The sequence below is a fragment of the Anabrus simplex genome, chromosome X (assembly GCF_040414725.1).
Source record: "Anabrus simplex isolate iqAnaSimp1 chromosome X, ASM4041472v1, whole genome shotgun sequence".
Lineage (NCBI taxonomy): Eukaryota > Metazoa > Arthropoda > Insecta > Orthoptera > Tettigoniidae > Anabrus > Anabrus simplex.
In genome coordinates this window covers 183,541,256-183,561,381 of record NC_090279.1, presented here as the reverse complement: position 1 = coordinate 183,561,381, position 20,126 = coordinate 183,541,256, and the positions used below count along the sequence as shown (strand labels likewise).

Here is a 20,126-nt window from a genome sequence, read left to right as displayed (position 1 = left end):
CTAAAATTATAACACCACTGTATGATCTTTTAAGGAAAAACAACAAATGGAAATGGGCGTATGAATCCGCAAGTAACATCCCCAGCGTTGTGCATTTCAATAAACACCCAAGTCAACCATGGCACGAGATATTAAATATCCACATGATGATCTTTTGACACCAACGGAATGCATTCGTCAAGTTAGTAAAAATTTGAAAAACAAGCCGAAAAAGAATGAAAAGAGTACAACATCGTCATTTCCACTCAGCCTTAAAAGAAGGGGGCTTAGTACTAGTAAGAAAGCCTAAGAGTTCGGATCCAGCTGTAGGATTTTATTCAAAATCTGCACCACTATTTGTTGGTCCATATGTCATCATCAAATCGTACAATAATAATTCATACAAGATAAGAAGTGTGGACGGCGCCAACGAAGCCATATAAAACTCTAGCAACCTTAAACTAGATTACACCTCAACAGAAGAAGATAACCAAACTGCCGAATTGATCGAAGAGGTACCATGGATAGACTTGATTAATATTCGTCAGATAATAGTGAAAACAATGAGAATTAAACAATAGCTATGATGTATAATTGATAGAAAGAAAATAGAAAATACAGTAGATAAAGAAAGTAATACATATTAAAAGAGCGTCGCGGTCAAAAAGAACAAATTAAGGAGAGCATGTAAACAGACATGAAGACGACATATTATGTTTTTGTATTATAATAAAAATATGTACGTACATAATTTTCATTTGGTGGCCGCGGGGGTCAATGTGCCACTTCCACATGGTATGAAGACGACAACACGAGTGCCGATGCAGAAATTGAAGCTTGTCGCGTACAACACTCTGGATTTATCTAACGCATTAAAAACATTTTTATACACACTGTAATCTGTGTTGGGCATCTTTTTCTCCATTATGTTAATGGCGGACAGTGCGCTCATACCTTTTATTTTAACTCTTTTTATTTGCTCTGCCCATTTTCCATTTCCACTTAATATCAAACCCAAATATTCCACTTTCTTGACAACTTCTAATCTCGTCTCGCCCATCTACCATTTTTCATCCCTTGACAATTTATACCCTTCTTTACACACCATTATCTTTGTTTTCTGTGCATTCATTTTTAAATTCCACTGTTTACAATAATTTACCCCTACATTTAAACTACCCTGCATACCTACTATTGGGTGTCAAACTGTGCAGAAGGATGTCGTCAGCAAAAAATGAGACCCGGAATATCCTGGTTCTCAAGACTTGGGTATACCCCTGCCTCAAAACCTTTCGATTGAAATATATCATTTATAAACTCTAGAACAGTACATGTGACAACTTACAACCCTGATTCAGCCCTACTTTAGAGAATATTTCCCCAAATACTACTCCCTCCTTTGTTTTAATTGAACACTTCACTTTTGAATATACGTTTTCAACAGTTGTTACCATCTTCTGAGACACGCCTATCCTTCTCATCTTGGCTACGACAGCCCCTCTGCTCTCAGAATCAAATGGTTTCTCGAAGTCAATAGCAGTAATGTACAATTTCCATTTTCCTTTTTACATACTTATCCATTACTGTTTTTACTACAAAAATATTATCAGTTGTCCTCATCCTTTCTCTATAGCCTGACTGAAATCTCTCCAGAATCGATCCTCCTCTGCCCACTTCATTATCCTTTTTGCTAACACACGTGTATATATTTTACTTAATGTATCCAGCAACGTTATGCCCCTGTAATTATTCAGGTTAGATTTATCTCCTTTCTTCTTGTAGATTGAGCTGATCACTCCCTCTTGCCAAGATTTGGGAAACTCGCCGCCTTCAAATATTCTGTTAAATAATTTCACCATACTTTCTATGATATCCTTATTCTGCGCCACCTGCTTCCAAAATTCGTTAGTGATGCCCGAAATCGCTTCTGATTTGCCTTTCTTGGCTTTCCGCAAGACCTCTCTTACTTCTCCTATCGATATTTCCTTATCTATTGCAGGCGCAGTACACCCCAGCCCTACCGATTTTCCGTTTTCATCTATTCTCGGTCTCCACCTATCTTCAGCCTTTAATAGTTTCTTACAGTACTCCACCCAGATAGCCTGACTTATTTCAGCCTGCCGAGGAAGCTTCCGCATTCCACAAATCCTCTTAACTGTACTCCATACTTTTCTAGTATCATTCTGTTTTGCATCGCTATTCAATTAAACAACTCTCAACTCCTGCCATTCGGACTTAGTTGTATACAGTATTTCTCTATTTTTCTTCTCAAGTTACAAAATTCAGTCCTATGGTTTTGTCCCCCGTTCTTTCTATACGCCTTCAATGGTTTCAGTACTTCATTTTTTTATGCCTGCATTCGTCACTTTACCAACCCTTTCCTATTATGTTCTTCCCCTCTTTCATCCTCATCTTCTACCCTGCCATCTTTAACAGTATTTTCTATTATTTCAACTGATGCACAATCTGGTAACTTACTTACTATTCTAAGCAGCAGCCTATACAATCATCCACAAAAATCCTTAACCCGTGATTCCAGTTCTTTATATATATTTTGTACTGTATAATGAATCGAAGCGTTCCAATAAAACTTGCTTTTTCGCATCCCTCTCTTAATCTTTACAATATCAGATCATCAGATGATAGGACTTGGTAGGGCGACATCAGTCCATGGCTTTCCTAGAATGCCGCCAGGCGTGGTTATATTTGCTTCTGTATATTTTGTGTTAGTATCTGAATTACGTTCATCTATGCTTATTGCTCATTGGTCACTTGATGTTCAATATCTTTCGAGTCAGAAATGTTTATTTACATTCGCCTGCACAATTTTAATTTCATAATGAAATGAGAACAGTTTGGTGATTGTAAATACTCTTAAAAGTATATATATCTTCAGTAAAGGATATATTGAATATCATGCTTATACTTACGTCTTGGATAAATATAAGTCTGAAGGAATAATATACGTCGTGGTTTGGGTCTGAGGCTAATTTAGCGGTCGTTTTCAAATTTATTGGGTGTAATCGCCATGCATTCGCAATCACGAAATATATCTATAAAATCGAGTATGTCGTCAAAGGATGACGATGATGTTGCAAAAGCATCGAGGCGGCAAGTTCATACTGCATTTGGAACTGACTGTCAGTGTTCAAACGTGCGGTCGGTTGAGAAACCCCCGACCGAGAAACGGTGGAATGACTTCAGCTTTTCAAATGTCTCTGTTTCTCGGATTGATGCTTCTCGAGTTCTAAGGTCGGGAGCTAATACGTTATCGCGTACGTTTAGTAGTGTGCAGACTACTTTTGGAACACTTTCACAGGTTAGTCTTTTAGTCCTTTTTTTTGTTTTGTTTTCTATGGAACCAGTATTATGTTTTGTATAGCCCATCGTGTACTGCGCCTATTTATTTGTTTAATGACTTATTTTCCTGGAGATATCTGTAACATAGACGATCGTATCTTTTAATCATGCACTGTCTCTCTTTAATTTCAGAAATTCCGTCGTTCTACAAAACGTCGGCATCGCTTAAAGAATGAATCTCCCAGTTCTCCCGTTACTCCTCAGTCAAGATCACGTCATATTTTAGGAAGAACACCAACAAAACTGTACAGCCCATTTGGGATTGAAACACCAAAGAAACCACGAGGAAAAGAGAATGCTGCTGAACCTGTTAAACATTCTCCTAAAAAGAGGTAAATGGGTAAAAATGTAGCCCGGCTGTCATGTTATGTGTAATGTTATATTAAATGGGAAAAAATGAAATCTTACTTGGAGAGCATCTCAGAGGAGAGATGTGATCATTGCAAAGTCCAGGAACCCACCATCCTGCCCGAAGAAGTATATTTACTTTTATAACCTAATGAAGACTGTTACATGCCATTTTCATTTCTGAAGTAGCTATTTGCATCCCTATTGGTTAATGTGAAGTGCAACGTGATGTCGTTCCAGTCAATTATGTTAATCATAATCCGTTACCAACCCCAGCACAATAAAATGTCTTGTCCGAATCCTATTCTTAACCGTCCGTACAGCAAGAACTTTCTTGAGGTCCAGGGCTAGCACCAATGAATAGGAGTGCTATGTCTATGAATTCTTATTATCTTTGTGAATATGACTAGCGCAGGCAGTTAAAACAGCAAAATAGCATGATCCCTGGACCAATAAATATATTACTTTTGAGGTCCAGGGCTAGCACCAACGAATAGGAGTACTACGTATCTTTGTCAATATGACTAGTTCCTAAGTACAGAGGTTGTCAGCACTGAACACCGTTTGACAAGATTCTTCCCTAGAAGGCCCGAGCGTGTAAACAGATGACAATCGTTACGCGGGTGTGAAAATCGTGACAGCCGGGCTAAAGTATTAATGGTAAATGAAATACGTATACTAGTACCTAGTGAATCAGTTGCATCTGTTAATTCTTATACAGTAAGACATATGATACTGACCTCTGTAAACTCTCTTTGCTAACTAGGTTTTGGTTGAACTAGTAAATCACCATTTCTGCATATCTACTGTTCACTTGATTAGCTGACCGTCTGTTTAAACTGGATCTTAACTTCCGTATGGTAACTTTTATGTTCTGTATCTGGTGTGCATATTTAGGAAAGAGAGAAATGCATAGAAAAATGATGTGTAACACCACCTTATAGTTCCGTTTCTGTGAGTTTCGACTTGACAGTCAACCAGAAGACAGATATTGTTTGTTACAAGTACAAACGGCTGATTCACAACACACAACAAGAACGGAAATGTATACAGTCGAATATAAGACCAGAATCAATTATTCCGTGTAGCAACATACATAACTCAAGTCAGGTGAACAATAGAATATAACATTTAGGATAAGGCTATAAGATAAAAATAGATCAGTGCTCGAACAGATACAACGCGAGAAAATTAAATGAAATTTCTACTCACGATCTAGAAGAGCTTGCGTTGCTGATAATTTCATTTTCTTCAAAGGAAGGAAATAATCCTAGAAAGGGAATACACCACTTATTTGTGAGTCACTATCGGCATTGTCATTGTTTGTTGAGATTTCACTCTCGCTTCACCCTGACGAGATACTAACATCTTCAACATAATCGCCTCTGATACTTTCCTTCTCCCAAGCTTTATATATCTTGGATTTTGTGAATATCACAACCTTGTTCCAGTCTTCTGCACTTTCACGGCCTACGGCTTCCAAAAGAAGATTTTCAACTTCTGAAACTGTGAAGTCTGTTATCTGCAGCGACATAAATCCTTCACTTGGGTCCAGATCAGTTCTGTAGCATTAAAATGGCAATGGTATGGTGGAAGGCAAACTATGCCCATTCTTACTGGCTATTTCATCCACCATGTAAACTGGAGCTCATTTTGTTTCACAAGATACATGAGATCCCTCCCTTCCTCATGTCATCGCAAAGCAAAGTGTTGTGCTCCTTCAACCACTCAATCGACTTATTCTTTCTAGCAGCCATTGTTGGCGCTTTGTCAAGAATGACCGAATGAACTGACAAAGGCCGCAAAAAGAACTGAGCACAATACAGCACACATGGTGACATTAAACAACATATCGACAACACTGGTAACCGGAACTGGAGTCTAACGTGCTCTATCGGAGCGATTGGCTGCCTATGATTTGCTGTTTATTAAGTCAGCGCACAAATGTCAAGTCAAAACTCATGAGAAGTGAACTATAAGTAACAGAAAGGAGATATTATCCTTCCATTATGCTTGCCAGAGACCCACCCTCTCACTCAAAGAAGTAATCTGACTTACACTATAAAGAAAAAAATAACTGGGACTGTGTAAATCAGCAAAATGAAACCATTTTCTGTATTGCTATTGGCTGGCCAAATTTCCTAAACTGTCCGATAGAGCTCGCGTCATGTCTAGCCTTGAGATTTTTTCCACATCCAGGGTCTAACCAATTATATGCTCCGAGACCACAGCTGCCTCAGCTTGGAAAATACAGACATTGTTCATAACGCCGGCCGTGAAAGCCTCAACTGCTATGTGGAGGAGAATAGGTTACCTAGGAGAATAATGGACTCTTATGGAGGGTAAGAGAAGTAGAGGGAGACCATGACAATGATGGTGTTAGACTCGGTTTTGAACGATTTAAAGATAAAGGGCCGATTGCAGAAACTGTATTTAGATGATGTTTAGGTTAAACAATGTCTAAGTATGGCTGCTGCATTGCAGAGACATTATTTATCATTTAGATACTGTCTAAAATCAATGTTCAATCGGCCATGTTTAAATACTGCCGGGGAGACTGTTTAACGTTAAATTTTAGGAATGAATCACAATGATAGGTTATGTACCATGAAACATATGACACAAGGGACAGTCCAATAACTGTCAACTTGACGGCAGTACTTATCAACTGGTGTATTTTATTATATTTGGGATAATTTCCACTGAATTATAGGTCACTTACACTACATCCATATCAGAATAACTTGTCCCGATCGTCAGAGGGCTGTTACATAAATTATCCAGGAGGGATTCGTTTTACTGCCAAGTAAACACACAAAACAGTGACACTGAAAAGTAGTTTGTGTTTGTACGTTTTTTATGGAAAATCGTTGCGCTAATTGAGGTAAGTTTCTGGGATCTATGAGATAGGAAAAGGCAAGGACTGGGAAGCAAGAGCTGTGGCCATAATAACAGCCCCAGTATTTGCCTGGTGTAAAAATGGGGAAACGCCCATCTTCAGGGCAGCTGATGGTGTGTTTCAAACGTATGATATCTAGAATGCGAACTACACCTATATGGTCCGTACAACACAGTACTATAGTTTCATCTTCTCATCACAGAAGCTATTTAGATTACACTCACCGTAACAACACTATAATCAAAGCTACACTTCCTCGTACGGTGGCGTGTCGCTTTAATGTTGATATTATTATGAGATTTTGTTTCCACCGAAACTGATATTCTTATCTGTGTGCAAGTTGTGCTCATACTTAGCCATATTTGACTAATGTGTAGGAAGACGACAGCTGACTAACAATTGGCGCACGCACTGACAAATTGCATTGGTTGTGACAAGCAAGGAGTTGCATGGAAGATACTTCTATTTCCAGTTTTGAACCAATATTGAAACTTTAAACAATGTCTAGCTAAACACTGGTTGAACATTGTTTATGCAACGGAAGATCGTGATCAACTAAGACGTTTAGATAGACGTTGTCTAAGACTTAAAACTATTAATCATTTCTGCAATCGGCCCAAAGAGGTATAGAAGTAAATGAGGCCACAGAACTAGTTACAAATAGAGGATTGTGGCGGCAGTTAGTAAATTCACAGGGGCTTGCAGACTGAATGCTGAAAGGCATAACAGTCTATAGTGAAGATATATATTTAGTATGTGTGTATGTATGTACTTCAAGAGGTTCATTTTCTTTTCATATCACTCCCCTGGTTATTCTGTTACCTTTCATGAACATAGTCTTGCTTTTTGCAGCACTAACTTTCATTCCAAATTCCTTATCTCCTCATTTCACAAGTCAACTTGTGTCTGTACTTTCTCTTCATTATCTCCCCAAATTACAAAGGTGTCAACAAACAGCACAGATTATCCTTGCTCTCCTATCATCTTCTCTTTGATATTATGTAGAAATCTAAGTATGATTGATGATAATGAAGACACTTCCATGTCTTGGGCCTGTTTGAACTCTGAACCATTCAGTTTGACCCAGTTTGGTTCTGACACTGTTTTTGCATTACAAGAAATGAATTTCTTTTTTGCTCCATATGATTGTATGTGTTTTTATTATGTTCTTATATTTCCAATCTTCTTCTTACGACGCCATCTCCCTACAAAGTTTGGCGATCCAATTGGTTTTGCTAACTTGTGAAACGGTGGCTTGAAAGATTTCAGTTGAAGTTAGTCCATACCAGTGGTTGGTGAAAGTCTTGAAGCAGTGTTCTCCCTAGGACCTTTTTAATGGGGGCACCACCCTGCGGTTTTTACAGACCGCCCGGCTAACATAACCTAGATATGTGGTAATTATATAATATTAATACATATTTGAGTCAGTTGGTGCCCCAAATTAAAATGTAAATAGTGTGAAGGTGTTTATTTAAATGATAAATCTTCATTATTGTCAACATAATTACATCAGTTACATTGGAATTTAAATCTTTAGCTGGGCTGATGACATTAGATGTTAGGCCCCTTTAAACAACAAGCATCATCATCATCAAATCTTTAGCTTGACTGTCACATAGTGTCGTGCGCGAGTATGGGTTAGCGCGGAATCTCATGCGAGCACTCGATTCCGTGGGACGTTTCAAACCCCTATGGCACTCCACAGCAACCTAGTGGTAAACTCTGGAGTGACATGGTTATGAACGAGCAGTAGAACACTAGAAGTTCAAAATACTCTTATGTTTCGTTCGTGATAACAACACTAAAATAGTTCAGTTTTGCAGTTAATTACCTGTCCAATATTATTGTTAATGCGCTGAGGGGAATAAATTTTTTATCATATTCATTTTTTACGTAGTATTCCCCGCCCGGCTACTAATTCCTGCCGCCTGGCTGACGAAAATTTCTGAGGAGAACACTGCTTCAAGTCAGGAATTTCTCCGTCTCGCCACAGATCGTTGTCCTTCAGTTTTCTACTTGATAAGCTGAGAAGTTCATAGCGTTCACCACTCGTGATGTGCTCAATAAACCCAAGCTTTTGCTCTTTGATGGTTATTCAATAAGAAAAAAAAGAGCTTTTAACAAGTTGAAGACTTCCTCATTGATCTTCCTTTTTACCCAGGACATTCAAAGCATTTTTCTGTACAAGTACATGTCAAAAACTTCAATCTGTCTCTCCAGAAAAGGGCTGACCATCCAGCCTTCATAACCATACAGAAGGACAGGGAACACAGCATTGCAGCATCTGAACTTGGGGAATAGGTCCTCATACTGTTGAACAAATTTTGGCTTCCCTGAGCTTGGATAAGATTTCATTCATGGAATCACAATGCCCACACTATAGTCCCAGGATATTTCAAGGATGTGTATTTCCATACCTGACTTTATTTGGCACTAGCTGATGTACCCATGCTTCGCTACGGGATTCTCAGAAAGACTGACTTTGTGGTTTTCCTAACTGAAGTCAATATAGGTCATTACAAAAACGTCAGTAGGAATGATGCAGCGATTAAAAGCAATATTATCATATAAAATACTCGATCAAATGAAAAACTGCACATTTTCTCACTTTTAACGAACAGTCCAAAGTTCCAGAACTGGAATGACCAGGCCGCAGACAGCCATGAACACTTCTCTGCCATTATTCCGTTAAATATGCACACTTCTCATTCCAATCAGTGCCTCAGAGTAGGGATTGAATAGTTCGAATGCTATGATGAACCTGTGTGTTACGTACCAGTAGTATCAGAAAATTTATAAACAGAGGAATGGCATGCTAAAGAAGAATGTTACCCAACTACCCATCTACTTCCCACCAATATTTAGGCAGATTGTTACACTCGTACAACTGGGCAAGTTGGCCGTGTGGTTAGGGGCATGCAGCTGTGAGCTTGCATGCGGGAGATAGTGGATTCGAACCCGACTGTCGGTAGCCTTGAAGATGTTTTTCCATGAATTCCGATTTTCACACCAGGCAAATGCTGGGGCTACACCTTAATTAAGGCCAAGGCCGTCTGGCCCCGCTGTGTAGGGGCAACACGTCGGCCTATCCCCCGGTAGCCGGGTCAGGGGTTTTTAATTGTAAATGATTAATATCCTTGGCCTCGGGACTGGGTGTTTGTGCCGTCCTTAACGTTCCTTTCCTCGCATTCAAAACTCTACACTTCCACAATTGCAATTACACACAGGTTCAAAACATATGGTTTAAGTAGGGGCAAAAGATCTCTATAGGTCGACACCCCGAACAAATAGTATTTACAAAAAGGCCAAGACCACTTCCTTCACATGCATAGCCTTTTCCTATCCCATTGTCATCATCAGATCTCACTGTGTCGGTGCGACGTAAGGCAAATTTAAAAAAAAATACTCGATACGCAGCAGTAATCCAATCTATCGCAGATGAGTGGCAACAGAAAACAAAGCACATCACAACAAACAATGGTCAATGTAATGTTATTGTTGATCAATGTTATGAGCTTTCTATATTGTAGGCCTTCACATTTAGTTTTCTTTCGACTCTGTGATCTTAGGGCATGTTATAAAATTATTTATAGCATAGATTTTAGTTCCTTATTCTCCGACTTTACATACCAATTTTCATTACATCCTGTCTATCCATTTTCTCGTGACTTGGCGCTGATAAGGACTTGGTAACAAACACCCAAATTCATGAATATCTCTGATCATATCCGGTATGGTAACAATGTGTAAGACATAAATGATCGGAAATATAATACTATATAACTTTAGTTGTGCAGTATTTATCTATACGACCACTAATAACATAATTATTTGAGAATTAAATTTTAGGCCTTCCCCTAAACTAACATTTCACTCAGCGTGAGTAAAATTAATTATAGCCTAGGTTATAACGACTTATTATATGACCTTGTGTACCGATTTTCATTAAGATATTGTCACTAATAACATAAATATTTGAGAGTAAAATTTTAGGCCTTCCCCTAAACTACCATTTCAGTCAGCGTGAATAAAATTATTTATGGCCTAGATTGTAGCGACTTATAACCCAACTTTGTATACCAATTTTCATTAAATTCTCTTCAGCCGTTTTCTCGTGATGCGTGTACATACATACATACATACATACATACATACATACATACATACATACATACATACATACATACAGACAGACAGACAGACAGAAATTACGGAAAAGTAAAAAATGCATTTCCTTGTTAATGTGGGCATGGCTGATATAGAAATACTATTTTTTAAATTCTGAGCAATGTACAGACAGAACTCTTATTTTATTTATATATATATTTGTTTGCTCCTTACCCTTAACTATATTTTTTTATTTTGTTTCTTCAATTTTGTCCAATATTTTGAAGCTCAAAATTTCAAAGAAAATGTATCTCTTTTGACTAGCAGGTTTTAAAATGGAATTCTCATGGAGGTATTTTCTATCTTTATTTTTTATTATGTAGGAATTTCATCAAAAATCACCATGGACATGCGGATGCAGTGCACATCCAGCCTGTCTCTCGCCCAAAATGTTTGTACAACACGCACCGCAAATTTGACTGCGAGGTGGAGGAGGTACGAGTTGGTGTGTGGGAGTTTAGCCAAACAGCTCATTGCATCGTGAGGAGAAGTCTTCGCCATTGATTACCTCAGTATTGGATCAGGTAGACAGTAATGAAGAAGTTATGAGGGAGATCACCGTTTGCCCGTAATAATTTAAATATTCAGTTACTCTGTTGTTTTGTTTACCATTACTTACGACTTCTGCAGCTATTTTAATTTTTTAGTCGAGACTCCTAGACTTATTGGGATTCAAAACCCAGTACCACTCAATTTCTTGTCGGGTTCATTACCTCTCTGTGAATGAAACTAAATGCAAAGAGGACCGAAACAGGTAAAGTTATCCCTCATTATAACGCCATAGAGCACTTGTTGGCGCAATAAAGAGGGTGGCGTTAAATCAAGGTCACTATTTAAAAACAGCAAGTCGAATGACTAAGTGTGTACGTAGTAACATACTGTACTGTGTAGGGATTTTCTGGAACAGTATTAATCAACATTTAATTTTGAAGTGTTTGTATTTTGCTTTACAACAATCCTGCGGCAGATGTATATCCTTGTTACAATTTACGAACTTCTTCATATAGATCCGTATTGATACACTAGTTCTTAATTTAAGATGTATACCCTCCAATACTTTCTCTGCTTATGGCTTTCCCCCCCACAATAATGAAAAATGGTTTGCAATTTTCTTCTTACAGAAGATACTGGTCTTTGTAAACACACACTTCTCACTTTTCACATATAAAATCGTTTGTTTATTCATCGTAGAAACCTGTGCTTACAGGACAGACAGATCAAGATATGCTATTGTCAAGCTCTTTGTCCTCAAATTGCTTTGTTCAGGCTTCCAAATTTTTTCTCAGAAACAATCCATTATGGTAAGCCTTAGAGAAATTCACATGTATGGCAAGACAATTCAATCCCAGAGCAAGTAAATCCCTGGCACCATGCCACTTCAAATAATGAGCTGCAAGTAATGAGGGTCGGTAGCACACACCACCTGTTCACCTTACCAAGGAATCAGATGAGAGCCATGTTCCCACTCAAAGAAAAGATTTTTGGGTTCATGTTGATAATTTTAAACCAGCGGTTGGTGATATATCCAGCACTTCTGTACCTGTGCCACCAACGGTACATGGTGGTAGGTGGGGGTGGCAATATACTGAGGTAGTTACTATACTCTTTCCATAAGGAATATCCGATCGTTGCTATCATGGGCGATGACCGAGGGTGGCAGAGTATCGGTTGGCGCGTTATAGAGGCGGCTGACCACAATCAGCTTGTATATGGACAGTTACGAAAGTCTGATGACAACTGACTACTTGTGCAATTCTTGATCATTACAATACAAATTGCTTGGTTTTATTAAGACAACATTAAAATTAAATTTTAGTATTATGACATGAAGTTTCATACATCGCATTTTAGCTGGACGCAATCGTCATTGAATTTTTATACTTAATATTTTAAATATCCTTGTTACAATTTTAAGGTCTGTACATTTATTTTTCGACAGAAGATGTCCTGATAAAGGATGAAACATGTATCGAATTTTAATCTTGTCTTAATAAAGACAGGCAATTTGTATTGATCAAGAATTGCACAAGTAGTTACTTATAACAATACAGCTATATGATGAAGTTTATTTCATATAATATTGACAACTGTTAACGAATGTGCAGTCAGCATGCATACCATAGGAAAACTAATGTATGTTCTCAAAAACCTGATTATGACTTTCATTAAAAGGAAATAGTAGTTTCAGTCTTTTATCCATAGTGATAGAAGTTCGGACTCCAAAACACTGGAAGTTAACTATGTCACCTGTTATACAAATTGTGTTTACATCACTTCAGGATAGTACAGCAACTTGTACAGGACATCGCTATGCTTGAATCAAAACATTAGTCAGTATAGTTAGGTGGCTAAAACAAATGGAGTATATAACACACATTTACAAATGTAACTTACCTCATTCTCTTTTTTCTAGAAAAGGTAAAAGTCTTGAATTGCTTGTGCCAGTGAAGCAGCATGGTGGCATGTGCTGCGCGCTTTGTGGAGCGTCAGCCATTGCAATGCTGAAAACATAATTTAAAAAATTGGCAAATTAGGTGTATTGTCTGGAATTTTTATGTTTCAAGAAAAGTTGAAGATTGAAGGTTATATACTGGCTTACTTGGCGCTCCTTTTCAGCTAGCCTTGACGACATAGAGGTAGTGCACTCGATTAACAACGAGGTGGTATGGGATTCGAGTCCAGAGCAAAATTGACTTTTTTTCTACCAAGTGACCTTGTCAAATCCCAGGCTGTATAGATTTAGTTAGTTGCAGTACGGCAGCTTGTTGAGTAGGCCTAAAAGAATCAGGGAAATGTATTAGGGGCCTATGTCATTAAACTGGAATACCATGATAATTATGATACACAAAATTTTGTGTAGTGTAAGAAGATATACCATATATATACAAATAATCAACACCATCGAATAATCTGTGCATCCTAATTTTAGGAGAATTAAAAAATGGTTTTAATTTGTTTTATTTACAAGAAATTAATCCTACATGATAATTAAAACTCAGGTTTTTTATTGTGAACCTGAAAGTGTTCTTAAAGTAGGTCTACTCTCCGTGGATCATTCATACAATTTTACATTCCATTTCATTATATTCGTGGACATCTTAATATTTTAGGTGTAGCATGTGGTTTGTTCCATGACAGTATTACACAAAGAAATTCCTTTAACTCTGTTGCAGAAGTTAAATGGTTATTGAAAGAAAATGCCAGTGTTAGATATCTATGTTGTAGTTACGTTAAGACCGAGGTATGTAAGTTGGATCTGCAAGATTGAATCATCTTTAAAATCAGGATATGATAACACACTCCTAAAACCTTGTTACATTTATGGGTATGATGAATTGTGATTTATTAGAGGAACAGTTTCTAGCTGTACTACTTTAACTAAATAAAGGAATGTATATTGGAAAGTAATAACAGATCAATATATGTTTAAAATAATAATAATATTAATAATAATGTTTGTTAGTTTGTTAGTCCAACCCTTGTCCCGTTTCTCTACGGGGTCGGGTGTGAGGTGAGATGAATCTGTCGTTGTGGGTTTTTATAACTGGGTGCCCTTCCTCGCGTCAACCTCATCAGAGGAGTTAATGAGATGAAATGAATGACGTGACGTGATACATGGTAGTAGGAAGGGAGAGTGTGAAACCCGGTGCCGGCACATAGCCTACTCCTGTCAAATAGCACCAAGGAGTCTGCTCAAGGCTTAATGTCGCCATTTGATGGATGAATCACCATCAACAGCGTCACATGCCCTCACTCCATGTGAGCACCGCGGAGAGGTTTGGAATTTAATCCAGGCTTTTGGCACGCAATCTAGTGAATGGAAATTGTATAGCACCACCTCCTCTACCCTGCTGGCCAACATTCTGATAGTGAATTTTTTTCGACCAGCGGGACTTGAACCCGCTAACCACGGTGTCAGACCATTTAGACTTGAACGCCTCAACGGTCATGGCCACCGGGTGGGCTAATAATAATAATAATAATAATAATAATAATAATAATTTGAAACTTCTAGTTATTGTGCAACAATCGTTGATACCCCAGGGCCAGACTTTCTCCTGGAAAGGAATCCTGTAACATCTAATGTTTTTGTTTGTTTGTTAGTGGATTCACATACCAACTCCGGTATGTTTTCGGTGACCATAGGATAGGAAAGGGCTTGGACCGAGAAGGAAATGGTCATGTCTGTCTGTTAGGTCATCAGCCCAGAGGCTGGTTGGATCCTCAAATAGCACCACCAAAGGTTATGCGGTTATAAGGAAACCGCAAAAACCAATGGCAGCACCAAAATGAGGCGTACTAGGCAAGACGAGGAGTGAGGTAGTTTGCCATTGCTTTCCTCACTGGGTTAGAAAGTGCTATTGCAGCACGACTGACCCTATGAGCAACACCTTTCATAACACTCAGATGCACTAGTCGTGCTCTGAATGCCATTACTCAGTACCACCCATACCCCAGCAGCTTCCATATTGTCACAGCCATGGATGAGACTGGGACTTTGGTGAAAGCTACACTTTACTCTGGCCTGTGCCAAGAGATGGATACAAGAGTACTGTATCCATCAAGAAATGGCAGCAGGCACTGAAATGGTCATAACCTTAATTAAGGCACAACCTCACCAATTACTTGTGTGAAAATGGGGAAACCACAGGAAAACATCTCAGGGATGCTGACAGAGTTTAAACCCACCATTTCCCAAATACAAGCTTACGGCTGCACGCCCTATACTGCACTGTCAGCTCACTCATCAACATCCAAATAATCTTCCAATAGGGCTCTTTCATGAATCATCTGCAAACAACTTACGCATGGAGATTAAATTTCGTTTTGATGGAGGCCTTTTCAATCTGGCAAGACTTCGCTCACAAAGATGTACTCTGGTTACCCGGGTGACAGAACTTCAGTATGCTGATGGCACTGCATCTCCTGCTCTAACACCTGCAGAACTACAACAGTTAGTCAACTGCTTTAAAACTGCATGTGATCACTTTTCATATCTTGGAAGCATCTTGTCTAAACGGTGTACCTGTGAACAAGACGTTGATAAAAGAATTAGGGCTGCTCATGCAGCATTCGGACGGTTAATGCAGAGAGTCTTCATGAATAACGACCTAAAACTGCATACCAAACTCATGGTGTACAAAACTGTTGTCATTTCCATGCTGCTGTATGGCTGTGAAACTTGGATGCTCTATCGCCATGATATAAAAAAAACTTGTGCGCTTCCACTAACAGAAAATGAGATTCATCTTGAATATTAAGTGGGAGGACTATGTGACCAACATGACAGTTCTCGACAAAGCGCAGCTGAATAGCATTGAGGCAACAATCATCGCTCATCAACTGAGATGGTTAGGCCATGTTCACCGCATGGGTGATACCAGGCTTCCCTGTCAAATTCTTTATGGTGAACTTTGCTCCGGCAGTAGACCTCATGTAGCCCCTCCTAAGCGTTTTAAGGACCAGCTGAAACACATGAAGACAACTGGTATAGATATACAGACATGGGAAGAATGTGCTGTGGACCGCTCACTGTGGCGGAACACTACATCCACCACTGTCGACTTGTTTGAAAGAGAACGCTGCAGACATCAAGAGGCCAAGCGACAAGCAAGAAAACTCCGTCAATTACAACCCCGCCCTCCTCCATCCATTCAGTGTGATTTGTGTGGGCGTATGTTTTATGCCAGGATTGATCCGTTTAGTCATTTTTTTTTTTTTTTTTTTTGCTTTACGTCGCACCGACACAGATAGGTCTTATGGCAATGATGGGACAGGAAAGGCCTAGGAATGGGAAGGAAACGGCTGTGGCCTTAAATTAAGGTACACCCCCAGCATTTGCGTGGTGTGAAAATGGGAAACCACGTAAAACCATCTTCAGGGCTGCCGATAGTGGGGTTCGAACCCACTATCTCCTGGATGCGAGTTCACAGCTGCACGCTCCTAACTGCACGGTCAACTCGCCCGGTCAGTGTATGCAGGAAGAAGTTATATATACTTGGATCGAGTTACAGCCAACGACGAATGTATGCATCAGAGACTTGAAATTTGACAGCAAGAAATGATAGTGTGATTAAGTTCCTGAGGAGTATGGTACGGAAGACAAGGAGAGACGAAGTAAGAAATTTGGAGTTAAGGAAAGAGAGAGGGGTAAAAAAAAAACTGAGTGATAGGATGGAGAATAATAAATTGAGATGGTTTGGACATATTATGAGGATGAAGGAGGTAAGGATACCAAAACAAGTGTTTGAGGCTAAGATAGTATTCGGGAGATAGTAGGTTCAAACCCCACTATCGGCAGCCCTGAAAATGGTTTTCAGTGGTTTCCGATTTTCACACCAGGCAAATGCTGGGGCTGTACATTCATTAAGGCCACGGCCGCTTCCTTCCCACTCCTAGCCCTTTCCTGTCCCGTCGTCGCCATAAGACCTATCTGTGTCGGTGCGACGGGGGGAAAAAAAAAAAAGGCTGAGGTAGAAGGAAAGAGGGCAAGAGGGAAGGCCCAGAGCAAGATGTGAAAGGAATGTTTAAGACAGTATAAGAAAAAGAAGACTGGACTGGAATACAATTACTGAGGAGGAGTGGTGGAAGGAGAGGCAGGAGCTTATATTCTAAAAATTCTAATTTTAAAACCAAATATCTTAAACCCTACAATATTTTGAATTTTCCACAGAACATCAGGACTGCTTTTATTAGGTAAGAGAAAAAAAAAAGTAAGATTATGCATTATGTGTTCAGAATATGTTAGTCATCACAAGCAGTATTTTGATGGAGATGTTAAAATCCATGTGGAAGAAATTCCATTAATTTATGTTTATTCCAACAGGTTGGTTTGTTAGCACAGTACTTGGTTATAATTTAACTGTAAGTTTATGGGTTCTATTAACGGTTCTTTATCACTAGTGAGGTATGCAGTCTTTTGAAGTCCCTGCCGACAATGAGCATTTCTTTACATGTGACTGTAATATTCGTAATTTCACGTCCCATTTCATTATACAGGGTCTCTCATATAAACCTCGACTGTCCAGTGGCGTTTTTACTCTTAGAGACTTACGTGGTAGTACAGGAGGTGTGCACATAGTTCTCGACCTTTTAAGGAGGATTCACGTGTTCGGCCAGCAGTCGTCAGTCTGAATCTCAGCTGTTAACATGGTGAGACAGTTATTTTCATATGTAAAAGTTATTTTAAGTATGGGTTGGCTCAATGGGTTCGCGATGCATTTTTTCAGCAATTTTGTGATGAAGTGTCAATTTCATGAGCTCAGATTCACATACTTTGTAAATAAATAAATTGTAAATAAATTTGAAACTATTGGCTCTGTGCTCAATAAAAAACATGTACGCACACGAACATTGTTTAAAACCTGTTGATCCAGCCACAAGAGTGAGTGAGTGGTATCTTACATTACTGAATGATAGTTTATTCGACCCACAGCTTGTGTTCTTTTCGGATGAGGCCTTGTTTCATCTTAATGGTCGTGTGAACAGTCATAACTCTCATTATTGGTGGGCAGAAAATCCTATGGAATACCTCATTATGATAGGAAGATTGGTGTATGGTGTGCAAGATGAATAATTGGGCTTTTTTTTTTTTGAGATGACAGTAAATGCAGTGTGATTTTTACCTGTGGGGTAAAGTGAAAGAGGAACTGAACAAAAACATTTCGAATGAAATCAGAAACATTACATTGACAGAACTCACTTGTGTCAGTCAGAATGTGGTTTCCAGATACAATGCCTGTATAACCCAGAAAGGACGACACTTCCAGCCTCTTTTATAAGGTAAGATTTCATGCAAGATTGTACACACACTTAAAGCGGAGCATATATGCCCAATACCTTACCTCATCAAGATTGTGAATTTTGACTTGTATCTATGTTCTTGAATACTACGAAGAATACTAAAAGACTTATTCTTCCTACAGCTAAGTGAACAACAGTGTTTTAAGGAAATTCTAAAAACATTTTTTTCATAGTGTCAAATTTCTATGCTTTAGGACCGTCTTTGAAACAACTGTGTTGCAAATACGTTGTTCTACACGCGATACGGCTGAAGATGACCTTTAAATAGGTCGAAACCAGTCCCATTAAATGTTTATTTAATAAACACTATTTGATTTGTATTGAAAATGTGGATTTAACTCACTTATTTTAATTTGGTTCAAAGCGGGGCGGCCGCGCGACATAAGTTTGGCTGAGGCAGCTGCCGTAGCGCAGGGTTAAACACCGTGTGCTCGGTTTGGGTTTGTATGAGAGACCCTGTATTTGTGGACATTTTTATATTTCATGTCTAAGTACAATTGTAATAGAATCCTGATATTCAGTATCTTTCCTTCTCTTACTGAATCAAAGTAGTTCTGATGTGTTATGGTAAATTTTTAGTGGGTACTCTGAACGAATTGAAAGATTTTCTTTTCATAATACAGTATATTGTGACTTAGTAAGGAATTTTAGCTCCCTTGATGGATCGCTGGTAGAAAGTCGGACTTCAGATCCCAAGATCACGTCAGCCGTAGTTGTATTTTTGAAGGGAGGAAAAATCCACAGTTTTAGCCCATCAGGCTAGCAACTCAATGTTGAAAACATCCTAGGGATACAAGCTATGAATTTTAGTAAATAAAATATAATAAAGAATGAGAATATATTCTTCATTTATTCCAAAAAATTACAATTCTCTTCTTAATCATCGTTATCAGGTTGATTAGGTTAGCAGTTTGCCTTTTTCTCCCCTTACGAGCGCTAATGTGCATCAGTGCATTGTTTCACATAAACACCACTATGGGCGCTGATGTGAGTCAATGCAGAGTTTCACTTAAGCCCTTATAATTACATTTGGTGTGGACATTAAAAAAAATAAATCAAAAAACACCTGACGGTATTGAACCAAGGAACACATTAGAGAAAGAATAGTAAATAAGTTAATTTGGCTAAGATTTGAATAAAAAAGAAAACGAGTAAAGAAACGAGCGATTTTAGGCTGTTTTTCCGGAACTGCATTTAGACCAGAAGTGATTTCAAAATATGTTTTTTTAAGTTTGATAGAGCTATCCAAGACTCACAATTTGAAACCTTTCCGGGCCCTTTAGTCCTTCAACTTTCGGCACAATTAAGGAAATTGCTTAAATTTTTGTTTTTTGTAGTCTGCTACTTTGTCTGCTGAGAAATGTTTTCAACTTTAAAAAGTTCATTTGGCACCGCGTTATATGATGTCGACATGTAAAGGATCTTTGGGGTCACATTAGCTATTTTCCAGGGGAAAAAAAAGTCATAGATCGCTAAATACAAATCTTGTTTCTTTGCCATTTGTTAGGGTAAAACTGAAGAAATTGACACACAGACATTCTAAATGGCATCAAATAAAAATGCCTGCCTA

The 20,126-nt window shown here is 38.6% G+C and overlaps 1 protein-coding gene across 1 annotated transcript; it reads left to right on the top strand.

Moving 5' to 3' along the window:
- The first annotated feature begins 2,946 nt into the window (after nt 1-2,946).
- LOC136886181 (uncharacterized) lies at nt 2,947-12,034 on the top strand. Its single transcript, XM_067158924.2, has 3 exons — nt 2,947-3,298; nt 3,472-3,671; nt 11,077-12,034. Exons 1-3 carry the CDS (start codon nt 3,008-3,010, stop codon nt 11,255-11,257), a joined length of 672 nt encoding a protein of 223 aa, XP_067015025.1. The 5' UTR covers nt 2,947-3,007; the 3' UTR covers nt 11,258-12,034.
- Nucleotides 12,035-20,126: the final 8,092 nt, after the last annotated feature.